The 26,107-nt window shown below is 38.4% G+C and overlaps 1 protein-coding gene across 2 annotated transcripts in view; it reads right to left on the reverse strand.

The window, feature by feature from the left end:
- Positions 1 to 1,219: 1,219 nt before the first annotated feature.
- The window catches only part of CHRNA5 (cholinergic receptor nicotinic alpha 5 subunit), a 52,702-nt gene continuing 27,814 nt past the window's right edge, over positions 1,220 to 26,107 (reverse strand). Inside the window, exons 2-6 of one of the 2 annotated variants that reach the window (XM_081228549.1) lie at positions 14,803 to 14,954; positions 10,037 to 10,081; positions 8,364 to 8,473; positions 5,883 to 6,714; positions 1,220 to 2,838 (exon numbers count right to left, since the gene is read on the reverse strand). In XM_081228549.1, the coding sequence (XP_081084675.1) occupies positions 2,677 to 2,838; positions 5,883 to 6,714; positions 8,364 to 8,473; positions 10,037 to 10,081; positions 14,803 to 14,954 (1,301 nt within the window). In that variant the 3' untranslated portion in view covers positions 1,220 to 2,676. Of the gene's footprint in view, positions 2,839 to 5,882; positions 6,715 to 8,363; positions 8,474 to 10,036; positions 10,082 to 14,802; positions 14,955 to 26,107 lie in introns of those variants that run through there. The other variant, XM_081228550.1, reaches the window with a different exon arrangement.

Raw genomic sequence — 26,107 nt, forward strand, 5'->3', positions numbered from 1 at the left:
TCCCAATGGTTTTCTTTTTTTTTTTTTTTAAACCCACATTTGTTTATTTATTTTTTGGCTGTGTTGGGTCTTCGTTTCTGTGTGAGGGCTTTCTCTAGTTGTGGGAAGCAGGGGCCACTCTTCATCGCGGTGCGCGGGCCTCTCGCTATCGTGGCCTCTTTTGTTGCGGAGCACAGGCTCCAGACGCGCAGGATCAGTAGTTGTGGCTCACGGGCCTAGTTGCTCCATGGCATGTGGGATCTTCCCAGACCAGGGCTCGAACCCGTGTCCCCTGCATTAGCAGGCAGATTCTCAACCACTGCGCCACCAGGGAAGCCCCCAATGGTTTTCTTATTTAGCTCACAATCTCCTTGCAGTTTATACTATTTCAGTAAGGTCTCACTACTATCATTTCTTACCATGCACCTTTTTTTTTTTTTTTTTTTTTTTTTTTTTTACTGTTTTTCAAGAGTCTAAGGACCATGCCCTCATTGTAGATGGCCTCAGTTATTTATCTTGCATAATTCTAAATTATTATACTATGAGAAATTATGCCTAGTCACACAGTCATTGTTAATGAACCTTTAGAACGGGGTTTCTCAGCCTTAGCACTAGTAACATTTTGGGCCAGATAATTCCGTGTTGGGGGGGGTGGTCTGTCCTGTACGTTGTAGGATCTTTAGCAGCACCCTGGCCCCTACCCACTAGATGCTAATAACATACCCCCATCCCTTGCCAGGTGTGACGACCAGAAATAGCCCCTCAGGGGCAAAACTGCCCCTGGTTGAGAACCATTGCTTTAGACAAATTATTAAGGAGAGAGTATCCCATACTCCACTTCTGAATCTGAATAACCACTGGCAAGAGATGATGATTCACAGAGACCATTTTAATCTTCTCATTAGTCATTATGATGGTTTTCCTATGCAAAACTAAAACTGACAAAATTGCAGCCCACTGTGGCTCATGTTTCAGTAAGCCGAAAGAAGATTTCTATAAAATGTGTTTACATGTAAAATTTTAAAGTAATAGTAGTGGAGATATAATAAGAGGGATCGGGGATATATACATGCTATGACAGCCAACTGGCAATTTAAACTCATCGAACGAGGAGACTTTCACTCACTAAATAGCATTAAACACCTGCCTAAAATAAAAGGCAAATTAGACAGGATCCCTTCTGCCTTCCAAAGAGTGTTGAATTGAACTTAGACCTGTTACTATAAATAAATAAGGCATTTGTTCTCTCAAGAGCTAAGAGTTCAAAATCGAATACAAGATTTCTGTCCGTATTTTCTTCCTGGTCATAGCTGAGTCAGGGACATTAAAGATGAAAAAAAATTTTTTTCTGTTTTTGTTTTTTTATTTTTTTGAATTTTGTTTATTTTTTTAGACAGCAGGTTCTTATTAGTCATCAATTTTATACACATCAGTGTATACATGTCAATCCCAATTGCCCAATTCATCCCCCCCGCCGCTGCTTTCCCCCCTTGGTGTCCATACGTTTGTTCTCTACTTCTGTGTCTCAATTTCTGCCCTGCAAACCGGTTCATCTGTACCATTTTTCTAGGTTCCACATATATGCGTTAATACACGATATTTGTTTTTCTCTTTCTGACTTACTTCACTCTGTATGACAGTAGAGATGAAATTTTAACTTGTCTACCTGTGATACATGATACTGTATTGAATAAGTAAGTAGTAATAGGCTAAGACCAGATTACGTCTAAAGGCCCTTGCAACACTAATATTCTAGTACTGTAACTGTTGGAATGAAAGAGATATAATTGAAACATCACAGGTATGTAACAATATGCTTATACATAATTACAATACCACCTTTAATCTTAGAAGATGGTTTTCTCACAGAACAATTTAGTAGTATCCACAGACGTGTTCTTAAAATGGGATTCACTTAGTTGTCATGGACACTTCTAAGATCAAAGATAAAAAGATGCTACCAGAATTTATGTAGAAGGTGGTTCTATTAATTGTGGGGAAAAGTGGACAAAAGGATTGAAATGAATGTTAAGGATATGCTACTGCATGTCAACACGAGTTATCTAGTGTATGATTTCACAATGGAAGGTAGGCTGTAAAAATAGTTAATAATTGTTCAGTTTACACGTCTACAAAATAAAGTAAGCCTTAAAGGAGTTTCCAATTCCCATTTTTCATTTTTAAAAAATGTTGGTTATAGAAAAGCAGCATCACATTCAATCATTATCATACCAAGTAGTCAGCTTATTTAATACAGCAATATATTATACTTAAGATTAGCTCTTACCCAATGAATACAGGACAGAGAGAATTTTTAAATGTGTACCTTTACCAAATGAAATCAGTCTTCAAATACAACAGGAATTTTCCAGCACAGTCAAAAGATGAACTTAACTGTTAATTACAAAGCAGAATTAATTGACAGGATACAAACATTAGATTTTTACTAGTACAGTTTAGATAATATTGTGTGCTGCTATTTTTAAAAGATCAAATGTTATTCAGCCAGTTATTACTTCAGTCATGCAGGTAGATGTTCTAATGGGCAATCTATTAAGATAAACTGATGTTAGTGTCTGTTAATCTGTTGAAGCTTGCATCAAATTTTAAACACAATTTACATTTTCATAATTTTATAGGTGCCATAAGAGATATGTGCCTTTTAACTAAATTCCTACTACAGCCCCTAGGGAAGTGTCACTTATTTGCGTTTCCAATATGAATTGGTACTATTATATTTGCCCATTTATAGATAACTGGAACAAAAAGCCCAAGAGATCCAACAATTGAAACCAGAAGAAAAGTCCACAGAAACATCCGATCAAGAACCTGGGCTATGAATTTCCAATCTTCAACAACCTGTATCAAAAAACAAAATACCCATGTTAAATAATTAAGACACAAAGTTCATAAATTTACACGTCAACTTGTAATATAAGTGGGTTATTTTGATAGAATTTTAATAAAATATAGTACTTAGATATTTTATAATAAACTTTAAAACATCTTTTAAATTCTTACTATATACAGTTATCTTTATTACTTGTTCGGCCCAGTAGTGTTTACTTATTTTAATTTTTGAAGATAATCCAGCCTGAAGTTAATTTCATGACAAATTAAAAGTTGGTTCAGAATAATATGTATTCAACAGCTGTTAATCTTCTTCCTCACCTCACCTGCTTTATTTTCCTAGGATTTCCTAGGGACCATTTTAACCTAAGCTCATGAGCTCAGAGCTTCTGGTGAGCTCATTCCCTCCCTGTTTTCGCAGCCCAAGCAGGGAGCTGGCTCAGCAGGTGTGAGTGACCTCAAGGAAAGGGCAGGCTGAGACCAGGCCTCGAGCACCAGAGGTTCCCTCCCACCAGGCCACTTCCTTGACCACGAGCTTCCCTAGCCCCTGTTCTCTATGAAGCACCAGGTCTTCTACAGGAACTGTGCCCCAAGTTTCAGGATAATATAGAGTTTAGAGGATTATAAACACCCTACTGCTTCTCTACTTATAAGTTTTTCCCCTGAAAATAAACCCCATTTACTGGCCCTCTTGGAAGGAGCCCGGATCCTTTTGCACAACACTTTGCAGACATTCATTAAATCCCATCTCAATCCATATCATTATCTAATATCTGTATTTTTTAAAATTTATTTATTTATTTTTGGCTGTGTTGTGTCTTCGTTGCTGGGCACTGGCTTTCTCTAATTGTGGCGAGTGGGGGCTACTCTTCACTGTGGTGCACGGGCTTCTCATTGTGGTGGCTTCTCTTGTTGTGGAGCATGGGTTCTAGGCACGCGGGCTTCAGTAGTTGTGGCTCGTGGGCTCTAGAGCACAGGCTCAGTAGTTGTGGAGCACGGGCTTAGTTGCTCCACGGCATGTGGGATCTTCCCAGACCAGGGCTCGAACCTGTGTCCTCTGCATTGGCAGGCGGATTCTTAACCACTGCGCCACCAGGGAAGCCCCTAATATCTGTATATTTTAAGACTCCATTGATAGCTTCACCTTATAAACTAATTATACTTACACCAAATAGAAACTTTATGATCCACAAGCATTAAAAGTTTATTAGAGGGCTTCCCTGGTGGTGCAATGGTTAAGAGTCCGTCTGCTGATGGAGGGGACGCGGGTTCGTGCTCTGGTCTGGGAGGATCCCGCATGCCGCGGAGCGGCTGGGCTCGTGAGCCATGGCTGCTGAGCCTCTGCGTCTGGAGCCTGTGCTCCGCGACGGGAGAGGCCACAACAGTGAGAGGCCCGCGTACCACACACACAAAAAAAAAGTTTATTAGATTAAAACAACATTGTAAATCAACTATACTTCAATAAAAATTTTTTTAAAGTTTATTAGAAACATATGTCAAATGTCCCTTTGGGGGAGGGCTGTTATTTTGCCGGATTCATTCCACCTGCTTACCACGCCTGCTAGAAATTTTTCCATTTAAAAAGGCTTTAGAGATTAGAATCCATATACATTTTTTATTCTGAGTACTATTTTATTATTTTTTGATTATATTAGTTTCAGGTGTACAACACAGTGATTCTAAATGTTTATAGATTATACTCCATTTAAGTTATTATAAAATATTGGCTATATTCCCTGTGCTGTACAATATATCTTGATAGCTTTTTTATATATAGTAGTTTGTACTTCTTAGTCCCCTGCCCCTACCTTTCCCCCCTCTTTCCTTTCACCACTGGTAACCACTAGTTTGTTCTCTATATCTGTGAGAGAATTCATATAATTTTAGTGCAACTATTCAAAGTAAATTCAATTATGAAAATAGTACTATAGTCATAGCTTTAAAAATATTACACAGGGCTTCCCTGGTGGCACAGTGGTTAAGAATCCATCTGCCAATGCAGGGGATGCGGGTTTGAGCCGTGGTCTGGGAGGATACCACATGCCTCAGAGCAACTAAGCCCGCGAGCCACAACTACTGAGTCCGCATGCTACAACTACTGAAGCCCATGCGCCTAGAGCCTGTGCTCTGCAACAAGAGAAGCCACCGCAATGAGAAGCCCGTGCACCGCAACGAAGAGTAGCCCCCGCTTGCTGCAACTAGAGAAAGCCACGTGCAGCAACAAAGATCCAACGCAGCCATAAATAAATAAATAAATAAATAAATAAATAAATTACACACTAGAAATAAAGAACAGTGACAAGACTGAAATATTACATGTTTTGAAAGAAAACTCCAGTTCAATATGATCACATTAATAAAATGTATTCATAGTTCAATTCTTGCATTTTAAATATTAACCTTAAATAAGGAGCCAGTGAGTTATTTTTCTATAATAAAGTTTTGAGCAAATTTTTGTTTTTAAGCAAATTAAGCATATTATTAAGTACTACACTAAGCTTCACTTGTACATGTTGATGTATAATATATAACACCTGAGAATACCTCACTGCTTTTGATTTCGCTAACATTCTTATAAGTGAACAACAAAAAGACTTATTCTAGAAAAATATCTTGGCTGTATTTATAAAGGCTCCATTAGACTCATTCTTTAAAAAATGAAATCACTTTTGATAAACTATAATGCAGTTGTGCCTGCAGATTACTATAGAATCCAGAAACAAAGTTACTGAAGATCAAATTAAAACAGTTAATCACGTCAGAGCCAAAAACCAAACGGCAGGATTACTATGCCTTAGAATAACAGAACAGTCAGCATAACACAAAGTGTTTTCAAAAGTCATCCAAGATGCTGATGGGGGAAAAGGAGACGTGAGATTTGTGTACATGCCACATTTTGCAGATATTTTAACTGAAATTTTAGTAAAGATCTTTTACTGAACAGTGTGTCAACATCTCTGGCCCTCAAGCTATGCTTAGTCTTAAGGGTCATGCTGTTTGCCCAACTTAGAATGAAAACAGATCTGCATTTGTAAATATACGCGGTCACAGACCTCACGGACATCATTCTCCTTCATGACGTGTCTTGTAATGTAGCGAATGGAATCAAGTGCAGCTTCCAGTGTGTTTCTAGAAGATTTTGGTCCACGGCTGCTCTCAGTTTCCTCCTTCTGACTGAAGCACCTATCTACATGACTTCGCATGCAAAGCAGCGTCGGAAGCTTCTGAAGAAATATCTTGCGGACCCACGGAGCCATAGCGTTATGTGTTGAGGAAGAACGGTGATGGATGTTGATAGCAAAGACAGTGACCATGATGGATAGTGTCACAAAAATCATGGTAAACACCAGGTACTCTCCAATCAGAGGTATGACTTTGGAAGATGAGGGTATGATCTCTTCAATAACAAGAAGGAAGACAGTCAGAGACACGAGTACTGAAGTACAGAGACAAATCTTTTCACCTTCATTTGAAGGAAGATAGAAGACAAGTATGGTTAAAAACGAGAGCCCAATACAGGGTATAATAAGGAACAAGGTATAAAAGAGAGGCAGACGCTTAATTACAAAGGAGTAAGTGATGTAAGGATACCAGCAACAGCTGTCGGTTCTGTTTCCTTTGCTTCCTGTTGCGCTCACAATTTCCCATTCTCCATTATCAAAAAAATCTCTCTTGTCAACATCTTGTTCCTCCAAAATTATATCAACCTGTGATCCATCGTAAGTCCAAGAACCAAATTTCATGGAACAGTTTTGGAGATCAAACGGGAAAAATGTGACATCAATGATACAGGAACTTTTGTAGTTTGCCGGTGGAGTCCAGGTAACAGTGCCGTCGTACCTGACGACAGTTTTCGTACTGGCCCCTTCAAAACGTCCATCTGCACTAAAATACACACATGCACAGTAACAATGCAGAGACTAAACACCCCGGGCATGTGTTTTACAAGCCTAATATAAAAGAAAACCTATACCATAGCATGAAATACTTTTTAAATTATTACACTTGAGATATACCTGCTCCACGTAGGGGACTCTAGTTTAAGGACACTGCCCTTAAATATCTAACTCCATTGAAACTAAACCCCTATTTCCATATCTACTCCAGGACTGACAGATCTATATTCACAGGAGCCTGAGATTCAAGTGGTTGAAATGATTTCACTTTGATTACACACAAAATGGAATTAGGCTATTGATAACAAGGGATGTGCACAGAGCCAGAACCTGAGTCCACATTCCTAGACGCCCCCCTCTCCCCTCAGTGCTCTTATCCCTCCATGACAGATACTGGATGCTTCCTACACTGACAGGGAAAGAACAACAGCCCCAAGCTGGGCACAGCCCTGGAAAACAGCCATCCCTCTCCAACTCTGCCATCATGTGAACTCACGCACTGGAGAAGTCTAGCAGGAAACATCACCACCAACATGAGCTATCTTCGAAATATTGTTCTGTATCTTAAAATTCATGTGACTTTTGCACACTCCTATGTAATATATCCATGTTAAATATAAAAATGTTTGCAATGACTTAGAGTAAAATATTGCTCCAGGAAGCTGCATCATGCTTTGTTCACTCCTTGCATGCAGCTTTGTTCACTCCTTCCATGTTGAGAAGCATGGAGGTAAAGGTTTGAAAAGTGAGAGATATTTTTTGCTTAGCATTTGCTCTGTCCTCATGTCAATGCCTTCTTGCAAACAAGACAAAGTGCATTAGGATAAGCACAAATTCCCAGAAATGTCCTGGAGTGGTTGGTCCTAGAAAAAAATGAAACTGGCATCCAGAAGTATCCTCTCCCCTAAGTTAAAAACCATCCTCAAAACACACTTAGGTAGAATACCTACAAATATGAGTTAATAATTAATCCAACATTCCTTATTGTGGGAAATTATTATACAGTATTTAAAGCAAAATTAGAAGGATGCACATTTAAACATAAAGGATGACCTTAACTATTTTTAACCATTACCAAAAAATCTGGAAGGCAGTCTGCCAAATATGTAGTCTAGAAAATAAGAGTGTAAATGGTGATGTCAGGCTACTCCCCACGCACCACGTGTGAGCTGTGTGATCCTGGACAAGTGTAACTATCTTTGGCCTCCATTTTCTCATCTGTCAAATAGATGTGATCGTAATCTTGAGAACTGAATGAATAAAGATAAGGCACCGAGCATAATGCCAGGCACAGAGTAAGTCCACCATACATGTAAGTTTATAACAGTGGTTGCCACCAAGTGATGGTATAACGGGATTGGTTATATTCCCCCCAACTTCCTGATACCTTTTTGGACTTCCCAAATGTTTTACAAATTTTTGAAATCCAAGAACACTTATGATCAGAAAACAATATACCAAAAAAGGGAGAGGATCCACAGAACCTATTTGTAGGTTCATGAAATGAGAGAACACAAGATTAAGTCCTCTGACTTTATAGCTAAACAATTTTCAAAAGGAAGAAAAATGACTAGTGCCTAATAGTAATACAGTTGCTTTCTTTTGAAAACAGAAAATGGTATTCTGGATATAACTTACTTATCAAACAAAACAATGTCTGGAGTCCAGAGAGAGTCTGAAGGGACTCGTATAACTTTTATTCCACTGTAGTCGTCAGGGTTCCATCTCAGTTTTACATCTATCCATTCCTTTAAAACAAAGAAACCTGACTCAATTTCAATAAAATTAACAGTCAAAAACACTGAAAGCTATACTCTCTTTGCCAAATCCAGACACTTTGACACGAAGTCACCTCTACTCCCAATAAAGAAAACTCACCTCCACGTCCTTCTTATGGGCACTGGAGGATATAGCCCTGTCCCCTCATGTGGTGGCTCTAGCCATGGTCCTCAGGAGACACAGGCGAGGACCAGAGCTGCGTACGTTCATGGATCTGCTCAACACCTCTTCTCCCACCAGCTGACCATGCCCAGGAGCTGCAGCCATGGGCACCTAAAGTCCAAGTTCAAGGGAAACATTCTCTTTTCTAGCTGTCTTGTCAATGACTGGCTGGACTGGTCCATGCAAAGAGCAGTTGGATTTATTACACATTTCACATAGTTAAACACCTTGTCCCACCTCCACACAGTAACAATTCTGTGACAACGTCAAGACTTGCACCCCGGGCTTCCCTGGTGGTGCAGTGGTTGAGAGTCCGCCTGCAGATTCAGGGGACACGGGTTCGTGCCCTGGTCCGGGAAGATCCCACATGCCACGGAGCGGCTGGGCCCATGAGCCATGGCCGCTGAGCCTGTGCGTCCGGAGCCTGTGCTCCGCTACGGGAGAGGCCACAACAGTGAGAGGCCCACGTACCGCAAAAAAAAAAAAAAAAGACTTGCACCCCAAGGAAAGCACACATGTCTTTTAGGAATTGGGGGTTAGGAAACTGGCAGTAGGTATTAAAAATCAGCAATAATAAAGAACAAAGGGAAGCACTCAACAGCAGTTGGGGACATCTGGCCCAGAAAGAAAAGAAGTCCTTTATATAAGAGAGACTATGAACATAAAAATAAATCATTACATTCTTGCCTGTTCCCATCTCACTTAAGAGTAAAGCCAAAACCCTAGAGTGGCCTAGAAGCCACTACTCATAACCTATGCTAGGAACACCCATCGGCCTCCTGTTGCTTCACTGACCTCATTTCCTACACCCGTCCCATGGCCACTCACCTTCAGCCAGCTGGCTTCTTTGCTGCTCCCTGAACACGCCAGGCACCCTCCAGCCTCAGGACCTTTTCACGTTTGTGTCCCTCTGCCTGGAACAGTCTTCCCCCAGATACTCACATAGCTTGCTTCTCCCCCTCCTTCAACTCTTTGTTCAAATATTACCTTCTCAGTGGTACTTCCCCTACCCATTCTATTTAAAAGTACAGTCCCCAACACTCCCTATCTGCTTTCCCAGTGTATTTTTCTCCAAGCTTATCAGCTTGAAAGGTACTATACAACTTCCTATTTATTCCCCCCATTGGAATGAAGTTCCTTGAGGGCCTAGACTTTTGTCTGTTTTGTTCACTGCTGTTTCCCCAGTGCCCAGAACAGTGCCTGGCATATAGCAGGCACTCAAATAATATTAACTGAATGAATACAAGACTCTATCTATCTCCTCCTTCTGCCTCCTGCCAATCCACCAAGACCAGATACTCATGCTACAAACCCTGTAGTAATAGTGGCACCAGTCAACAGTTGGGTGGCCCTTTGAATTTTATACATACCTGCTTCAACCAGACATTGGTTGTCATTAACTGATTTTTCTCATCCTATGAAATAAAAATTTAAATAAGGCTGATTATTTCAATTACGGAAACAATAATTGTTTAAATAAGAATTTTCTCAGTTTTATATAAACACTCCTGTCTACATAATACCTACGTTCTGTTCATCAATCCGGTTCTCTAGAAAAGCAGGATCTTTTCACCAGCCTAATTTCACATTATTCCTTCCAACATACTCTGTATTTCAGATAAGCTGCCTGAAAGGACACCATTAGCATTTTTAGATTTAATATTAATAGTCTCAGCTACTACATTTCCTCAAATCTAAGATGCAGTCTAAGAATCATAACATTATTTTATGTACTTAGCACTAAGAAAAAGGCTGATAATGAATTGTAAGTTGTCATTAATTGTAAAACATCTTGACTTCAGAAGTGCTAAAGTGTGGAAAAATGTGCATCTTACAATCAGTGAGATACAATGTGTGCATTCTTGAGGGACTATAACTTGTCATTTGCTTCTGCTGAGGCACAGATTTGAATCTCTCCATAGAGCTGTTATATAGAAAAAAATATGGAGGTCAGAGCCTTGAATGGCAACTTCATAAAGCTTTTACATCCTACTTTTCTAGAGGACCAGGGGTCCTTGCTACTTACATCTTCCTGCTGTCTTACCTTCACTTATGCTAGTCCTTCACTGAATTTTCAAGGCCTAATTAAAGTGATAACTCTTTCATTAAGTTTTACTGAAATATCATGGAGCCAACTGAACTAGTAAAAGATCATCATGATCATCAACCACAAACAGACCTTGTGTAGGAGACAATGCTCAGAGCACACAGACACACAGAAGCACGAGGCAATCCCTACAGTTGGGTAGAGAGGATGGGATATAAATAGCTTAGGTGACTGGAGTGTTTCCATTCCCTATCCCATCCGAACAACAGGTGAATGACCTAGGAGAAAGGAGGAGGCCGGAAGGAAGCACATCCCTAGGGACAAAGACAGCTGTTAGGTCCCTGCATGGAAAGAATGGGTCCTAGGAAATACAGCATGGCCATCCCTCTTACACTGTGTCTTCCAATGAGCAATTTTCCTTGATTAAAACACTAGAGCTGGAAAGGACCTAGAGATTTTATCTACTGTAATCCCTTCATTTTGCAAATATGAAAACTGGCCCAGTGAGGCAACTTGCTTAAAATCACACCACCAATTAGTGGTAAAACCGATTCTAAAACTCAAAACTCCTAAATTTAAACGCTACGCCACCAGCTCTACTGTCCACCCCAAAGTCACACACCATCCAGAATAACTGCTGAGCCCTGTATTAGAATATGCCTTTCAGACAAAAGTTCTAACCAGAGGCATTAAAAATTAGGAAAGTTCTGGTAAACATATTACCTGTGATGCTGCATGGCAGTAGGCTGTCTTTGAGAATCTAATGAAAATTATAGAACTTTTCACCAGAAAAATGTGAACACACATAGATTTTGCTCTGTGAGCTAGGACCTAGTCCATACTTAGTATCTTTAATAGTAACAGAGATAAAAGAAAAACCCGTGAGTTCACAACTGGCCCCAAAGATGTGGGTTAGCCATTGCCTTAGGGGATACAACCTCTTTTAACCTCAAGTATCCCTTGAGCATCTATCATGTGTTCAACACAGTGAAGGATGCAACAAAAACCAAACTGAGGGACTTCCCTGGTGGCGCAGTGGTTAAGAATCCACCTGTCAATGCAGGGGACACAGGTTCAAGCCCTGGTCCGGGAAGATCACACATGCCGCGGAGCAACTAAGCCCTTGCGCCACAACTACTGAGCCTGCGCTCTAGAGCCCATGAGCCCCAACTACTGAAGCCTGCGCTCCGCAACAAGAGAAGCCACCACAATGAGAAGTCCCCGCACCACAATGAAGAGTAGCCCCCTCTTGCCGCAACTAGAAAAAGCCTGCGTGCAGCAACAAAGACCCAACGCAGCCAAAAATAAATAAATAAATAAATTGATTAATTTAAAAAAAACCCAAACTGAGTGAAGACAAATGTATGATGATACTCAGGAGGAAACCACAGATAAAGAAATGTTAACTACTCATAAGCACAGCAGAAAAGTTTTCGGGGTAATAGGGTTTTTTTTAACCTGACCATAAAAATAAAATCAAAACAAACAAGCCAACACTGATATTTTAAAAAGACAGAGCGAGAACACGTAGGAAATAAGATAGGAATCTGAGGAAACTTCAAGGAAGAGCCACTAAACATGATCACAAGGTTGCGGGGCAAAGACCTTAGCGATTAAAAGGAACATGAACCCACTGAGAAGCAATTCAGTGAAGCTTCTATCAATGTCCAGGGCCCTTGACCCTCATCTTCCTTGACTCCAGTCCTCCTCCCCTCTCATTGTCACTGACCGTATATTTTCTGGGCCCTTCTCTCAAGAAGCAGCCCTTCCTCAATGTCTCTGCTTGGCTAACCCTTGCTTCTACCACTTTCTATGAATGTTCTTCAAGGATCAGGCTCCTGCTCTCTCTGCTTTAAAACTGCATCAATTCAAAGTTTTCAACAATCACCCCCAGGCCAGCAATTCCAAACTGACATCCTCAGCCTCATCTCTCACCTCAGAGCCAGTCTTGACCTTCCAAGGGCCTCAGTGAACATTTTCTTTTGAATGTACCACAATGACCTCATACCAAAAGCAAACCCATTGTCTTTTCTGCCCTGCCCCCATAACAACCAATTTTCTCTTTCAAATTGGTTACCCTTCTAACCACCTAGGCTTCAAAATAAGACACCTCCCTCCATATTCAGTGGTCAAGTCCTGTTCCTTCTTATATTTGGTCTAACTTGCCTCTCAAGCTTCTTTCACTCTTTGAAGCCACGTATTTAACTATCTTATTGATCCTCTTAAAGTACTGCTTTTACCATGTCTGTTACCCATCAGATCTCTCATTCATTCAGCATTTACTACATGCCAGACACCATGCTAGGCTCTGGGACAGGCACAAGGACTAAAGCTCATTCTGCTTTGAGGCAGCCCTGCCAGCACATGAGTGCCAGTCAGTGTAACTGGAACAGAAGAGAGACTGTCTTAGGAAGTTTGGATTTCAGAGTCTGACAGATGAATTTGGCCTTGAAGGATAAATGGCTTGTGCTGAGAAGGAAAGTTCTCCAAACAGAAGCAACGGCAGGGGCAAAGGCACAGTGGCACACAGGCATCACTCCTCACCTCCTCTACCATCCAGTCAGATCATCAATCTAAACAGCTGAACAAAAAGGCTCAGTATCGCTTATGTACCTGTGATTATACTGTTCCTTGTTATTAAAGTTCTTTCCTCTCTGCATGCCAGATCCTACACTTAGCACAAGCCCAGCTCAAGTGCCACTTCTTCTACCCAGGCTTCTTTGATAATCTCAGTCATCAAGATCTGAAATCCCAGATCTCTGTGACATCACGATTTAGTACTGCAGCATTCTACACTTACTCCATTTACATGCTGACAGTCCCAGCTAGAAAGAAAAATTGAAAGCAAGCCCTACTAACTTACTTCCTACTTCGCTATGTTTAATTTATATTTAAAATCTTCCTGTATTGCCTAGCAAAGGATCAAGCACAGAGTCCATATTCATTGATCATTCTGGAAGCAATTAGGTTACATATATCAGTCAACAGACTTCAAAAATGTATATCCTTCGATTTATCACCTTTCTTAAGGAAAGGAGAAATTCAAACATTTATGTACAAATATTCATCATCGTCCTTTATAATAGGAAAAATTGGGAACAAACTTCTGCCAACAATAAGAGAATGTTTAAATAAATTATAAATGAAATATAGCCATTAAAAATTACATTTGAAGATTATGTAATAACATAAGAAAATGTTCATCATGTAACAATAGGGGAAAAAGCAGTAATCAAAATTATATCTAAAATAATATTTCAATTTTGTAACATATTCACAAAGAAAAAACTGGCAAGAAACACAATAAAATGTTACCAATGGTCATTTCTGGGTGGTAGAATTACAGTCAAGTTTTATTTTCTTATTTGTATTTTTTTGAACTTTCTAAACTCTTTCCAAAAATCATGCATTGCTTCTCTAATCAGAAAATAAAGGCACACCTATAAATGTTATCTATATCCATCCATCCATACACACACACATATTTGACTATTCTGGGAACACAACAGGGAAACAATTATTGATTGACATGATCAGAAAAAGAAGAAACTAGTTTTAAAATTAGTGTGAACCTTTTAGTTTAAAATAGAAATAATCTCTTGACAATAAGAACAAGTTACGATGGGGAATTTACTACCTGGTAAATGTCACATGGAAAAACCCAAGAAATGTTTTAAGTGTGATACTGAGGCAATGATCTGTTGAGATCCCTTTTCGGTCCTAAAAATCTACAACTCTAACTCTTGGTTTTTTTTCTTTTCAAATTTTTGACTTTTTGGTCATATTTTTTAACACATTTAAGGAGAAACTTCCATATAAAGGGTTTAATATCTTTGAATTTATTAAAAAATAGACCTATTTTAATTACCAAATGAGATAAAATGATTTCTAAACTACACAAGATTATATAAACATACAGTATTCCTATGTCTGTGGTGCAATAATTGTTTTTCCCTGGTGAGTTCCTGAAGGAAAAGGACTATGTTCATTCACCTTTGTAATCTTTGCAGCCGAGCACGGTGCCTGGGCACACAACAGGCTCTCCACAGATCTGTGTGAAATTGAATATGGAATGATATGCACACCTACCACATCCACTAATTGAGATATTGCAAGGCCAAACTTTATTTTTATTTTGTCATTCAGGTGTTCCACTGGACGAACCCATCTCTCGTAGTCTTGAAATAAATCCTTAAACAAACTATCTTCATGTTTGGCGACAAAGGATGGTTCAGCTAATCCTGTATAACAAATTTTTAAAAGTTAGTGAATTGGCTTCTCTCCCACCAAATACCTCTACTTTAAAAAAGTTTTGCATTACTAATGAACCAAAGTATTATTTAGGCTATTGTCAAAGGCAATTTTAAAATGTTTGTGATCAATAAGGGACACTCTGGTTCAGATATATTTCTTAGTTAAATCAGATTATTCACATGGAAATATGCTGAATTCCGAAAGAAGCACTCAGTACTTAACACAGAGTAATTTAAAATCTAAGTAACAAAAGCTTTTAAATTACCAGGGCTAGGGGGTTGCTTGTCATAAAATTCCAAACCTAGAAAACAGACATATTAAAGTTTATTGATCAACTATAAATGTAAAATAAACATGCTTTAATTTACATACTTTTAATATACAAATATATAAATATTGAACAAATTATTCAGATTTGTCATACATTTCTTTGTTATACATTTGTATACAATTACCTTAGGGCCTAAGACTTTAAAAAAAAAAAAAAAAGATAAAATTTGCCAGGTGCAAAGGTCAGTGGTATTTTAGCACAAAACCTTAATGGTGCACTCAAATTATACTTAGAGGTCATGTTTCTTTAGCTGGTTCTAAATGTTTTAAGTTTATACTGCTCAAAAACCTCAAAATATTAAGAGGGAGATGATCCAATACATTCCCTCACTTCACAAATGAGGATATATGACCAGAAAGGCCAGTGCTACAGAGCTCATCAGTGGCAGAGCTCTGAAGGCCTCCCCTCTACCTTTTGCTCTTTCCACCCTAACATCTTCCACCTTGTGACAACTTTCTAAAAGAGCTTAATATTACATGCTGATACCTCAAGCCCACACCAGTGTTTGTTCATTCATTCATTCAACAAACATTTAACAGAATGTGCCTTGTATCAGGCACCATGCCAGATGCTGGAAATACACTGGTAATCAAAGACAGCATCCACATTTACAGCCCAGTAGTAAGGACTGGCTCCGAAAATGTGATACTGTATATAAGCTAAATTCTATAGAAACTGAATCAAACTAAAAAATTATACTTTAAAAGTTGTTATGAGGACTTCCCTGGTGGTGCAGTGGTTAAGAATCCGCTTGACAATTCAGGGGACGAAGCTTGGGGCCCTGGTTCAAGATCCCACATGCCATGGAGCAACTAAGCCTGTGTGCCACAACTACTGAATTTGCACTCTAGAGTCCACTCTAGAGCCCACAACTACTGAGCTCACGTGCCACAACTACTGAAGCGCACACACCTAGAGCCCGTGCTCTGCAACAAGAGAAGCCACCACAATAAGAAGCCCGCGCACCACAACGAAGACTAGCCCCTGCTTGCCGCAACTAGAGAAAGCCAGTGCACAGCAGTGAAGACCCAATGCAGCCAAAAATAAATAAATTTATATATATTAAAAAAAAAGTTGTTGTGAATAGTTAACATGTGCTCATCCTACTCAAAATAAATACTTTAAATCAATCACTTTCAACCTAGGTTCCTTGGAATCCAGGGGCATTTATACTATACTGTTCTCATTTATATCATACTGTTCTGCATTATTTTTCAATTACGTCACATAAGTCTTGGGTCACCAAAGAAACCAATATCCTGGAATGTAGGAATCATTTTTTAGTTTGGCATTCCTAAAGTATAATACTTAGTACTGATCACAGTAGTTACTTAAGAGTAGTTTTTCTTCCCTCACTGCTTAAAGAGGAAATGAGGGGAGATTGGTTCAAGATGGCGGAGTAGAAGGACGTGCTCTCACTCCCTCCTGCAAGAGCACCAGAATCACAACTAACTGCTGAACAATCATGAACAGGAAGACACTGGAACTCACCAAAAAAGATACCCCACATGCAAAGACAAAGGAGAAGCCACAATGAGATGGTAGGAGGGGCGCAATCACAATAAAATCAAATCCCATAACTGCTGGGTGGGTGACCCACAAAATAGAGAACACTTACACCACAGAAGTCCACCCACTGGAGTGAAGGTTCTGAGCCCCATGTCAGGCTTCCCAACCTGGAGGTCCAGCAATGGGAGGAGGAATTTCTAGAGAATCAAACTTTGAAGGCTAGCAGGAATTGATTGCAGGACTTCAACAGGACTGGGGGAAACAGAGACTCCACTCTTGGAGGGCACACACAAAGTAGTGTGCACATCAGGACCGAGGGGAAGGAGCAGTGACCCCATAGGAGACTGAACCAGACCCACCTGCTGGTGTTAGAGGGTATCCCGCAGAGGCGGGGGGTGGCTGTGGCTCACCGTGAGGACAAGGACACTGGCAGCAGAAGTTCTGGGAAATACTCCTTGGCGTGAGCCCTCCCAGGGTCTGCCATTAGCCCCACCAAAGAGCCTGCATAGGCTCCAGTGTTGGGTCGCCTCAGGCCAAACAAGCAACAAGCAGGGAACCCAGCCCCACCCATCAGCAGACAAGCAGATTAAAGTTTTACTGAGCTCTGCCCACAGCAACAGCCAGCTCTACCCACCACCAGTCCCTCCCATCAGAAAACTTGCACAAGCCTCTTAGATAGCCTCATCCACCAGAGGGCAGACAGCAGAAGCAAGAAGAACTACAATCCTGCAGCCTGTGGAACAAAAACCACATTCACAGAAAGATAGACAAGATGAAAAGGCAGAGAGCTACGTACCAGATGAAGGAACAAGACAAAACCCCAGAAAAACAACTACATGAAGTGGAGATAGGCAACCTTCCAGAAAAAGAATTCAGAATAATGATAGTGAAGATGATCCAGGACCTTGGAAATAGAATGGAGGCAAAGATCGACAAGATGCAAGAAATGTTCAACAAAGACTTAGAAGAATTAAAGAACAAATGGAGATGAACAATACAATAATTGAAATGAAAAATACACTAGAAGGAATCAATAGCAGAAAAACTGAGGCAGAAGAATGGATAAGTGAAATGGAAGACACAATTGTGGAATTCACTGGTACGGAACAGAATAAAGAAAAAAGAATGAAAAGAAATGAGGACAGACTAAGAGACCTCTGGGACAACATTAAATGCAAAAACATTCGCATTATAGGGGTCCCAGAAGGAGAAGAGAAAGAGAAAGGACCCAAGAAAATATTTGAAGAGATTATAGTCAAAAATTTCCCTAACACGGGGAAGGAAATAGCCACTCAAGTCCAGGAAGTGCAGAAAGTCCCATACAGGATAAACCCAAGGAGAAACACACCGAGACAAATAGTAATCAAATTGGCAAAAATTAAACACAAAGAAAAACTACTGAAAGCAGCTAGGGAAAAATGACAAATAACATGCAAGGGAACTCCCATAAGGTTAACAGCTGATTTCTCAGCAGAAACTCTACAAGCCAGAAGGGAGTGGCATGATATACATAAAGTGATGAAAGGGAAGAACCTACAACCAAGATTACTCTACCAGGAAAGGATCTCATTCAGATTCCATGCAGAAATCAAAAGCTTTACAGACAAGCAAAAGCTAAGAGAATGCAGCACCACCAAAAACTAAGAGAATTCAACACCACCAAAGCTCTACAACAAATGCTAAAGGAACTTCTCTAAGTGGGAAACAAAAGAGAAGAAAAGGACCTACAAAAACAAACCCAAAACAATTAAGAAAACTGTAATAGGAACATACATATCGATAATTATCTTAAACGTGATGGATTAAATGCTCCAACCAAAAGACACAGGTTTGCTGAATGGATACAAAAACAACACCCATATATATGTGGTCTACAAGAGACCCACTTCAGACCTATGGACACATACAGACTGAAAATAAAGGGATGGAAAAAGATATTCCATGCAAATGGAAATCAAAAGAAAGCTGGAGTAGCAATACTCATATCAGATAAAATAGACTTTAAAATAAAGAATGTTACAAGAGACGAGGAAAGACACTAAATGATCAAGGGATCACTCCAAGAAGAAGATATAGCAATTATAAATATATATGCACCCAACATAGGAGCACCTCAATATATAAGGCAACTGCTAACCGCTATAAAAGAGGAAATCGACAGTAACACAATAATAGTGGGGGACTTTAACACCTCACTTACACCAATGGACAGATCATCCAAACAGAAAATTAATAAGGAAACACAAGCTTTAAATGACACAAAAGACCAGATAGATTTAATTGCTATTTATAGGACATTTCATCCAAAAACAGCAGATTACACCTTCTTCTCAAGTGCGCATGGAACATTCTCCAGGATAGATCATATCATGGGTCACAAATCAAGGCTTAGTGAATTTAAGAAAATTGAAATCATATCAAGCAACTTTTCTGACCACAATGCTATGAGATTAGAAATCAATTACAGGGAAAAACCCGTAAAAAACACAAACACGTGGAGGCTAAACAATACGTTACTAAGTAACCAAGAGATCACTGAAGAAATCAAAGAGGAAATAAAAAAAAACCTAGAGACAAATGACAATGAAAACACAATGATCCAAAACCTATGGGATGCAGCAAAAGCAGTTCTAAGAGGGAAATTTATAGCAGTACAATCCTACCTCAAGAAACAACAAACATCTCAAATAAACCATCTAACCTTACACCTAAAGGAACTAGAGAAAGAAGAACAAACAAAACACAAAATTAGTAGAAGGAAAGAAACCATAAAGATCAGAGCAGAAATAAATGAAATAGAAACAAAGAAAACAATAGCAAAGATCAATAAAACTAAAAGCTGGTTCTCTGAGAAGATAAACAAAATTGATAAACCTTTAGCCAGACTCCTCAAGAAAAGGAGGGAGAGGACTCAAATCAATAAAATTAGAAATGAAAAAGGAGAAGTTACAACAGACACTGCAGAAATACAAAGCATCCTAAGAGACTACTACAAGCAACTCTATGCCAATAAAATGGACAACCTGGAAGAAATGGACAAATTCCTAGAAAGGTATAACCTTCCAACACTGAACCAGGAAGAAACAGAAACTATGAACAGACCAATCACAAGTAATGAAATTGAAACTGTGATTAAAAATCTTCCAACAAACAGAAGTCCAGGACCAGATGGCTTCACAGGGGAATTCTACCAAACATTTAGAGAAGAGCTAACACCCATCCTTCTCAAACTCTTCCAAAAAAATGCAGATGAAGGAACACTCCCAAACTCATTCTCTGAGGCCACCATCACCCTGATACCGAAACCAAAGATACTACCAAGAAAGAAAATTACAGACCAATATCACTGATGAATATAGATGCAAAAATCCTCAACAAAATACTGGCAAACAGAATCCAACAACACATTAAAAGGATCATACACCATGATCAAGTGGGATTTATCCTAGGGATGCAAGGATTCTTCAGTATGCACAAATCAATCAATGTGATACACCATATTAACAAATTGAAGAATAAAAACCATATGATCATCTCAATAGATGCAGAAAAAACTTCTGACAAAATTCAACAACCATTTATGATAAAAACTCTCCAGAAAGTGGGCATAGAGGGAACCTACCTCAACATAATAAAGGCCATGTACGACAAACCCACAGCAAACATCATTCTCAATGGTGAAAAACTGAAAGCATTTTCCTCTAAGATCAGGAACAAGACAAGGATGTCCACTCTCACCACTATTAATCATCATAGTTTTGGAAGTCCTAGCCATGGCAATCAGAGAAGAAAAAGAAATAAAAGGAATACAAATTGGAGAAGAAGAAGTAAAACTGTCACTGTTTGCAGATGACATGATACAATACACAGAGAATCCTAAAGATGCTACCAGAAAACTACTAGAGCTAATCAATGAATTTGGTAAAGTTGCAGGATACAAAATTAATGCACAGAAATCCTCTTGCATTCCTGTACACTAATGACAAAAAATCTGAAAGAGAAATTAAGGAAACACTCCCATTTACCACTGCAACAAAAAGAATAAAATGCCTAGGAATAAACCTACCTAGGGAGACAAAAGACCTGTATGTAGAAAAGTATAAGACACTGATGAAAGAAATTAAAGATGATATAAACAGATGGACAGACATACCATGTTCTTGGGTTGGAAGAATCAATAATGTGAAAATGACTATACTACCCAAAGCAATCTACAGATTCAATACAATCCCTATCAAATTACCAATGGCAGTTTTTACAGAACTAGAACAAAAAATCTTAAAATTTGTATGGAGACACAAAACACCCTGAATAGCCAAAGTGGTCTTGAGGGAAAAAAAACAGAGCTGGAGGAATCAGACTCCCTGACTTCAGACTATACAACAAAGCTACAGTAATCAAGACAATACAGTACTGGCACAAGAACAGAAATATAGATCAATACAACAGGATAGAAAGCCCAGAGATAAACCCATGCACCTATGGTCAACTAATCTTTGACAAAGGAGGCAGGATATACAATGGAGAAAAGACAGCCTCTTCAATAAGTGGTGCTTGGAAAACTGGACAGGTACATGTAAAAGAATGAAATTAGAACACTCCCTAACATCATACACAAAAATAAACTCAAAATGGATTAAAGACCTAAATGTAAGACCGGACACTATAAAATTCTTAGAGGAAAACATAAGAAGAACACTCTTTGACTTAAATGACAGCAAGATCTTTTCGATCCACCTCCTAGAGTAATGGAAATAAAAACAAAAATAATCAAGTGGGACCTAATGAAACTTAAAAGCTTTTGCTCAGCAAAAGGAACTACAAGCAATACAAAAAGACAACCCTCAGAATGGGAGAAAACTTTTGCAAACGCATCAATGGACAAAGGATTAATCTCCAAAATATATAAACAGCTCATGCAGCTCCATATTAAAAAAACAAACAACCAATCCAAAAATGGGCAGAAGACCTAAATAGACATTTCTCCAAAGAAATGTCTTAGCCGTACAGATGGCCAAGAAGCACATGAAAAGCTGCTCAACATCACTAATTATTAGAGAAATGCAAATCAAAACTACAATGAGGCATTATCTCACACCAGTTAGAATGGGCATCATCAGAACATCTACAAACAACAAATGCTGGAGAGGGTGTGGAGAAAAGGGAACCCTCTTGCACTGTTGGTGGGAATGTAAATTGGTACAGCCACTATGGAGAACAGTATGGAGGTTCCTTAAAAAACTAAAAATAGAATTACCATATGATCCAGCAATCCCACTACTGGGCATATACCCTGAGAAAATCATAATTCAAAAAGACACATGCACCCCAATGTTCATTGCAGCACTATTTACAACAGCCAGGACATGGAAGTAACCTAAATGCCCATCGACAGATGAACGATTAAAGAAGATGTGGTACATATATACAATGGAATATTATTCAGCCATAAAAAGGAACGAAATTGAGTCATTTGTAGAGCCGTGGATGGATCTAGAGACTGTCATGCAGAGTGAAGTAAGTCAGAAAGAGAAAAACAAATATTGTATATTAACACATGTATGTGGAACGTAGAAAAATGGTACAGATGAACCGGTTTGCAGGGCAGAAATTGAGACACAGATGTAGTGAACAAACGTATAGATACCAATGGTGGAAAGTGGTGGGGGTGGGTGGTGGTATGATGAATTGGGAGATTGGGATTGACATATATAAACTAATATGTATAAAATGGATAACTAATAAGAACCTGCTGTATAAAAAAATTAAGGAAATAAAATTTAAAAAAAAGAGGGAACCAGGAGAAAGTTTTTGTAAATCATACATCTGACAAGGGACTTGTATAATAAAAGACCCAACAACCTAATCAACCCAATTTAAAAATAGGTAAGTTATCTAAAAGAAGAAAGGCCAACAAGTACATGAAAAGATGTTCAAAACCTTTAGCCATCAGGAAGATACAAATCAAAACCATGAGATACCACATCATACGCACTAAGATGCCTATAATAAATAACACAGATAATAACGAGTGCTGGTAAACATATGGAGAAATTGGGACCCTCATACACTGCTAGTGGGGATGTAAAATGGTATTGTTGCTTTGGAAAACAGTCTGGCAGTTCCTAAAGAGCTAAAGGGTGACCAAAGCCCTAGCAATTCCACTCCTAGGTATATACTCACGAGAAATGAAAACCGACGTCCATACAAAAACTTGTATATGAATGTTCATAGCAGCATTATTCATAATAGCCAAAAAGTAGAAACAACACAAATGCCCAGCAAACGATAAATGGATAAAACATAGTATATCTAATGGAATATTATTTGGACATAAAATGAGTGAATTACTGATGCATGCTAGAACTTAGATGAACCTTGAAAACATTATGCTAATAAAAGAAGCCTGTCACAAAAGACCACATATTATATGATTCCATTTACATGAAATATCCAGAATAGGCAAATCTATAGAAACAGAAAGCAGATTTTTGATTGCCTAGAGAGGGAGTGCTTTGGGGGGGATATGAAAATGTTCTAAAATCAACTGTGGTGATGGCTACATGTGAATACAGTAAAATCCACTGAATTATACACTTTAAATAGATGAATTATATGGTATGTAAATTGTATCTCAATAAAGCTGTTATTAAAAGAGAACCTCTTTATGACTAACTAATGACTGAGAAATATATGTACAAATATAGTAGTAAATCAGAATTGAGAAAATATAACAAACAGTATAGGTATAAACTTTAGAAAAGCTATTTGAACAATTACCCTATAAGAGTTCTTAATAAACATAAAACTTAATGTGCAATGCCACTGCATTTACTTTCCTTATTTCTTTTTGATGTTTTATAACTTTCCCAGGAATAGACTATTTTTTAAAAATTAAGACTTTGTTTCTCCCAACAAACAAAAGTCCAGGCCCAAACAAGCACTTCACTGGTGAATTCTACCAAACATTTAAAGAAGAATTAATACCAGTCCTTCTCAAACGCTTCCAAAAAATAGGAAGGAACAATTCCAAACTCATTTTACAAGGCAAACACTACCCTGATACCAAAATCAGACAAGGATGCCACAAGAAAAGAAAATAACAGACTAATATCCCTGATGAACATAGATGCAAAAATCCTCAACAAGATATTAGCAAACCAAATTTAACAATACATTTAAACAATCATACACTATGGTCAAGCAGGATTTATTCAAGGGATGCAAGGATGATTCAATATCCAGAAGTCAATCAGTGTGATACACATTAACAAAATGAAGGATAAAAATCATATGGTTGACACAGATGTAGAGAACAAATGTATGGACACCAAGAGGGGAAAGCGGGGTGTTGGGTGGTGCTGGTGGGATGAACTGGGAGATTGGGATTGACATATATACACTAATATGTATAAAATAGATAACTAATAAGAACCTGCTGAATAAAAATATCATTCAAAATAATCATATGGTCATCTCAATAGATGCAGAAAAGCATTTGACAAAATTTGGCATCCGTTGGTGATTAAAAACTCTCAACAAAGCAGATATAGAGGGTACATACCTCAACATAATAAAGGCCACATACAACAAGTCCATAGCTAACATCATACTCAATGGTGAAAAGCTGAAAGCTTTTCTTCTAAGATCAGGAACAAGACAAGGATGCCCATTCTCACCACTTTTATTCAACATAGTATTGGAAATCCTAGCAAGAGTAATTAAGCAAGAAAAAGAGATAAAAGGCATCCAAATAGGAGAAGAAGAAGTAAAACTGTCACTATTTGCAGATGACATGATATTATACAGAGAGAAAACCCTAAAGACTCCATCAAATAACTTTTAGAATAAAGGAATTCAGTTTAAAGTTGCAGGATACAAAATGAATATACAAAAATCTGTTGCTTTTGTATACACTAATAACAAACTATCAGAAAGAGAAGTTAAGAAAACAATCCCATTTACAGTTGCATCAAAAAGAAAAAGATACCTAGGAATAAATTTAACCAAGGAGGTGACAAACCTGTAGAATAAAAGCTATAAGACACTGATGAAAGAAATTGAAGAAGACACAAATAAAGAGAGAGATATACTATGCTCATGGATTAGAAGAATTAGTATTGTTAAAATGTCCACACTGCCCAAAGCAATGTACAGATTCAGTACAATCTCTATCAAAATTCCAATGGCATTTTTCACAGAAATAGAATACACAATCCTAAAATTTGTATGGAAACACCAAAGACTCCAAATAGCCAAAAGAATCTTGAGAAAGAACAAAGCTGATGGGATCACGTTCCCTGGTTTCAAACTACATTACAAAGCTATAACAATCAAAACAGTATGGTATTGTCATACAAACAGACACAGATCAACGGAACAGAATAGAGATCCCACAAATAAACCTACACATATATGGTCAACTTATTTATGATAAAGGAGACAAGAATATACAATGGGTTATAAAATGAATAAGTCACAGGGATGTAATATGCTGCACAGGGAACATAGTCAATACCTTTATATGGTGTGTAATCTATAAAAATATTGAATCAGTACATTGTACACCTGAAACTAATATAATATTGTAAGTCAACTATACTTCAATTTTAAAAATGTATATAGATAGATAGATATACACAATGGGGAAAGGACAGCCTCTTCAATAAATGGTCCTGGGGAAACTGGACAGACATTTGCAAAAGAAAGAAACTGGACCACTATCTTACACCATACACAAAAAAATTAATGCAAAATGGGTTAAAGACTTGAACATAAGACCTGAAACCATAAAACTAGAGGAAAACATAGTCAGTAAGCTCCTTGACATTGGTCTTGGTGATGATTCTTTGGATTTGACACCAAAAGCAAAGCCAACAAAAGTGAAAATAAGCAAGTGGAACTACATCAAACTAAAAAGCTTCTACATAGCAAAGAAAACTACCAACAAAATGAAAAGGCAACCTACAGAATGGGAGAAATTATTTGCAAATCATATATCTGATAAGGGGTTAATATCCAAAATATATAAAGAACACATACAATTCAATGGCAAAAAAAACCCCACACAATCCAATTAACAAATGGGCAGAGGATCTGAATAAACACTTTTACAAAGAAGATAAACAGCTGGCCAACAAGTACATGAAAAGGTACTGAGAAGCACTGGTGAGGATGTAGAGAAAAGGGAACCCTTGTGCACTATTGGTGGGAATGTAAATCAGTACAGCCACTATGGAAAACAGTATAGATGCTCCTCAAAAAATTAAAAATATAACTATCATGTGATCCAGCAATTCT

Source organism: Mesoplodon bidens (assembly GCF_964165515.1).
Source record: "Mesoplodon bidens genome assembly, chromosome: 3".
Taxonomy (NCBI): Eukaryota; Metazoa; Chordata; class Mammalia; order Artiodactyla; family Ziphiidae; genus Mesoplodon; species Mesoplodon bidens.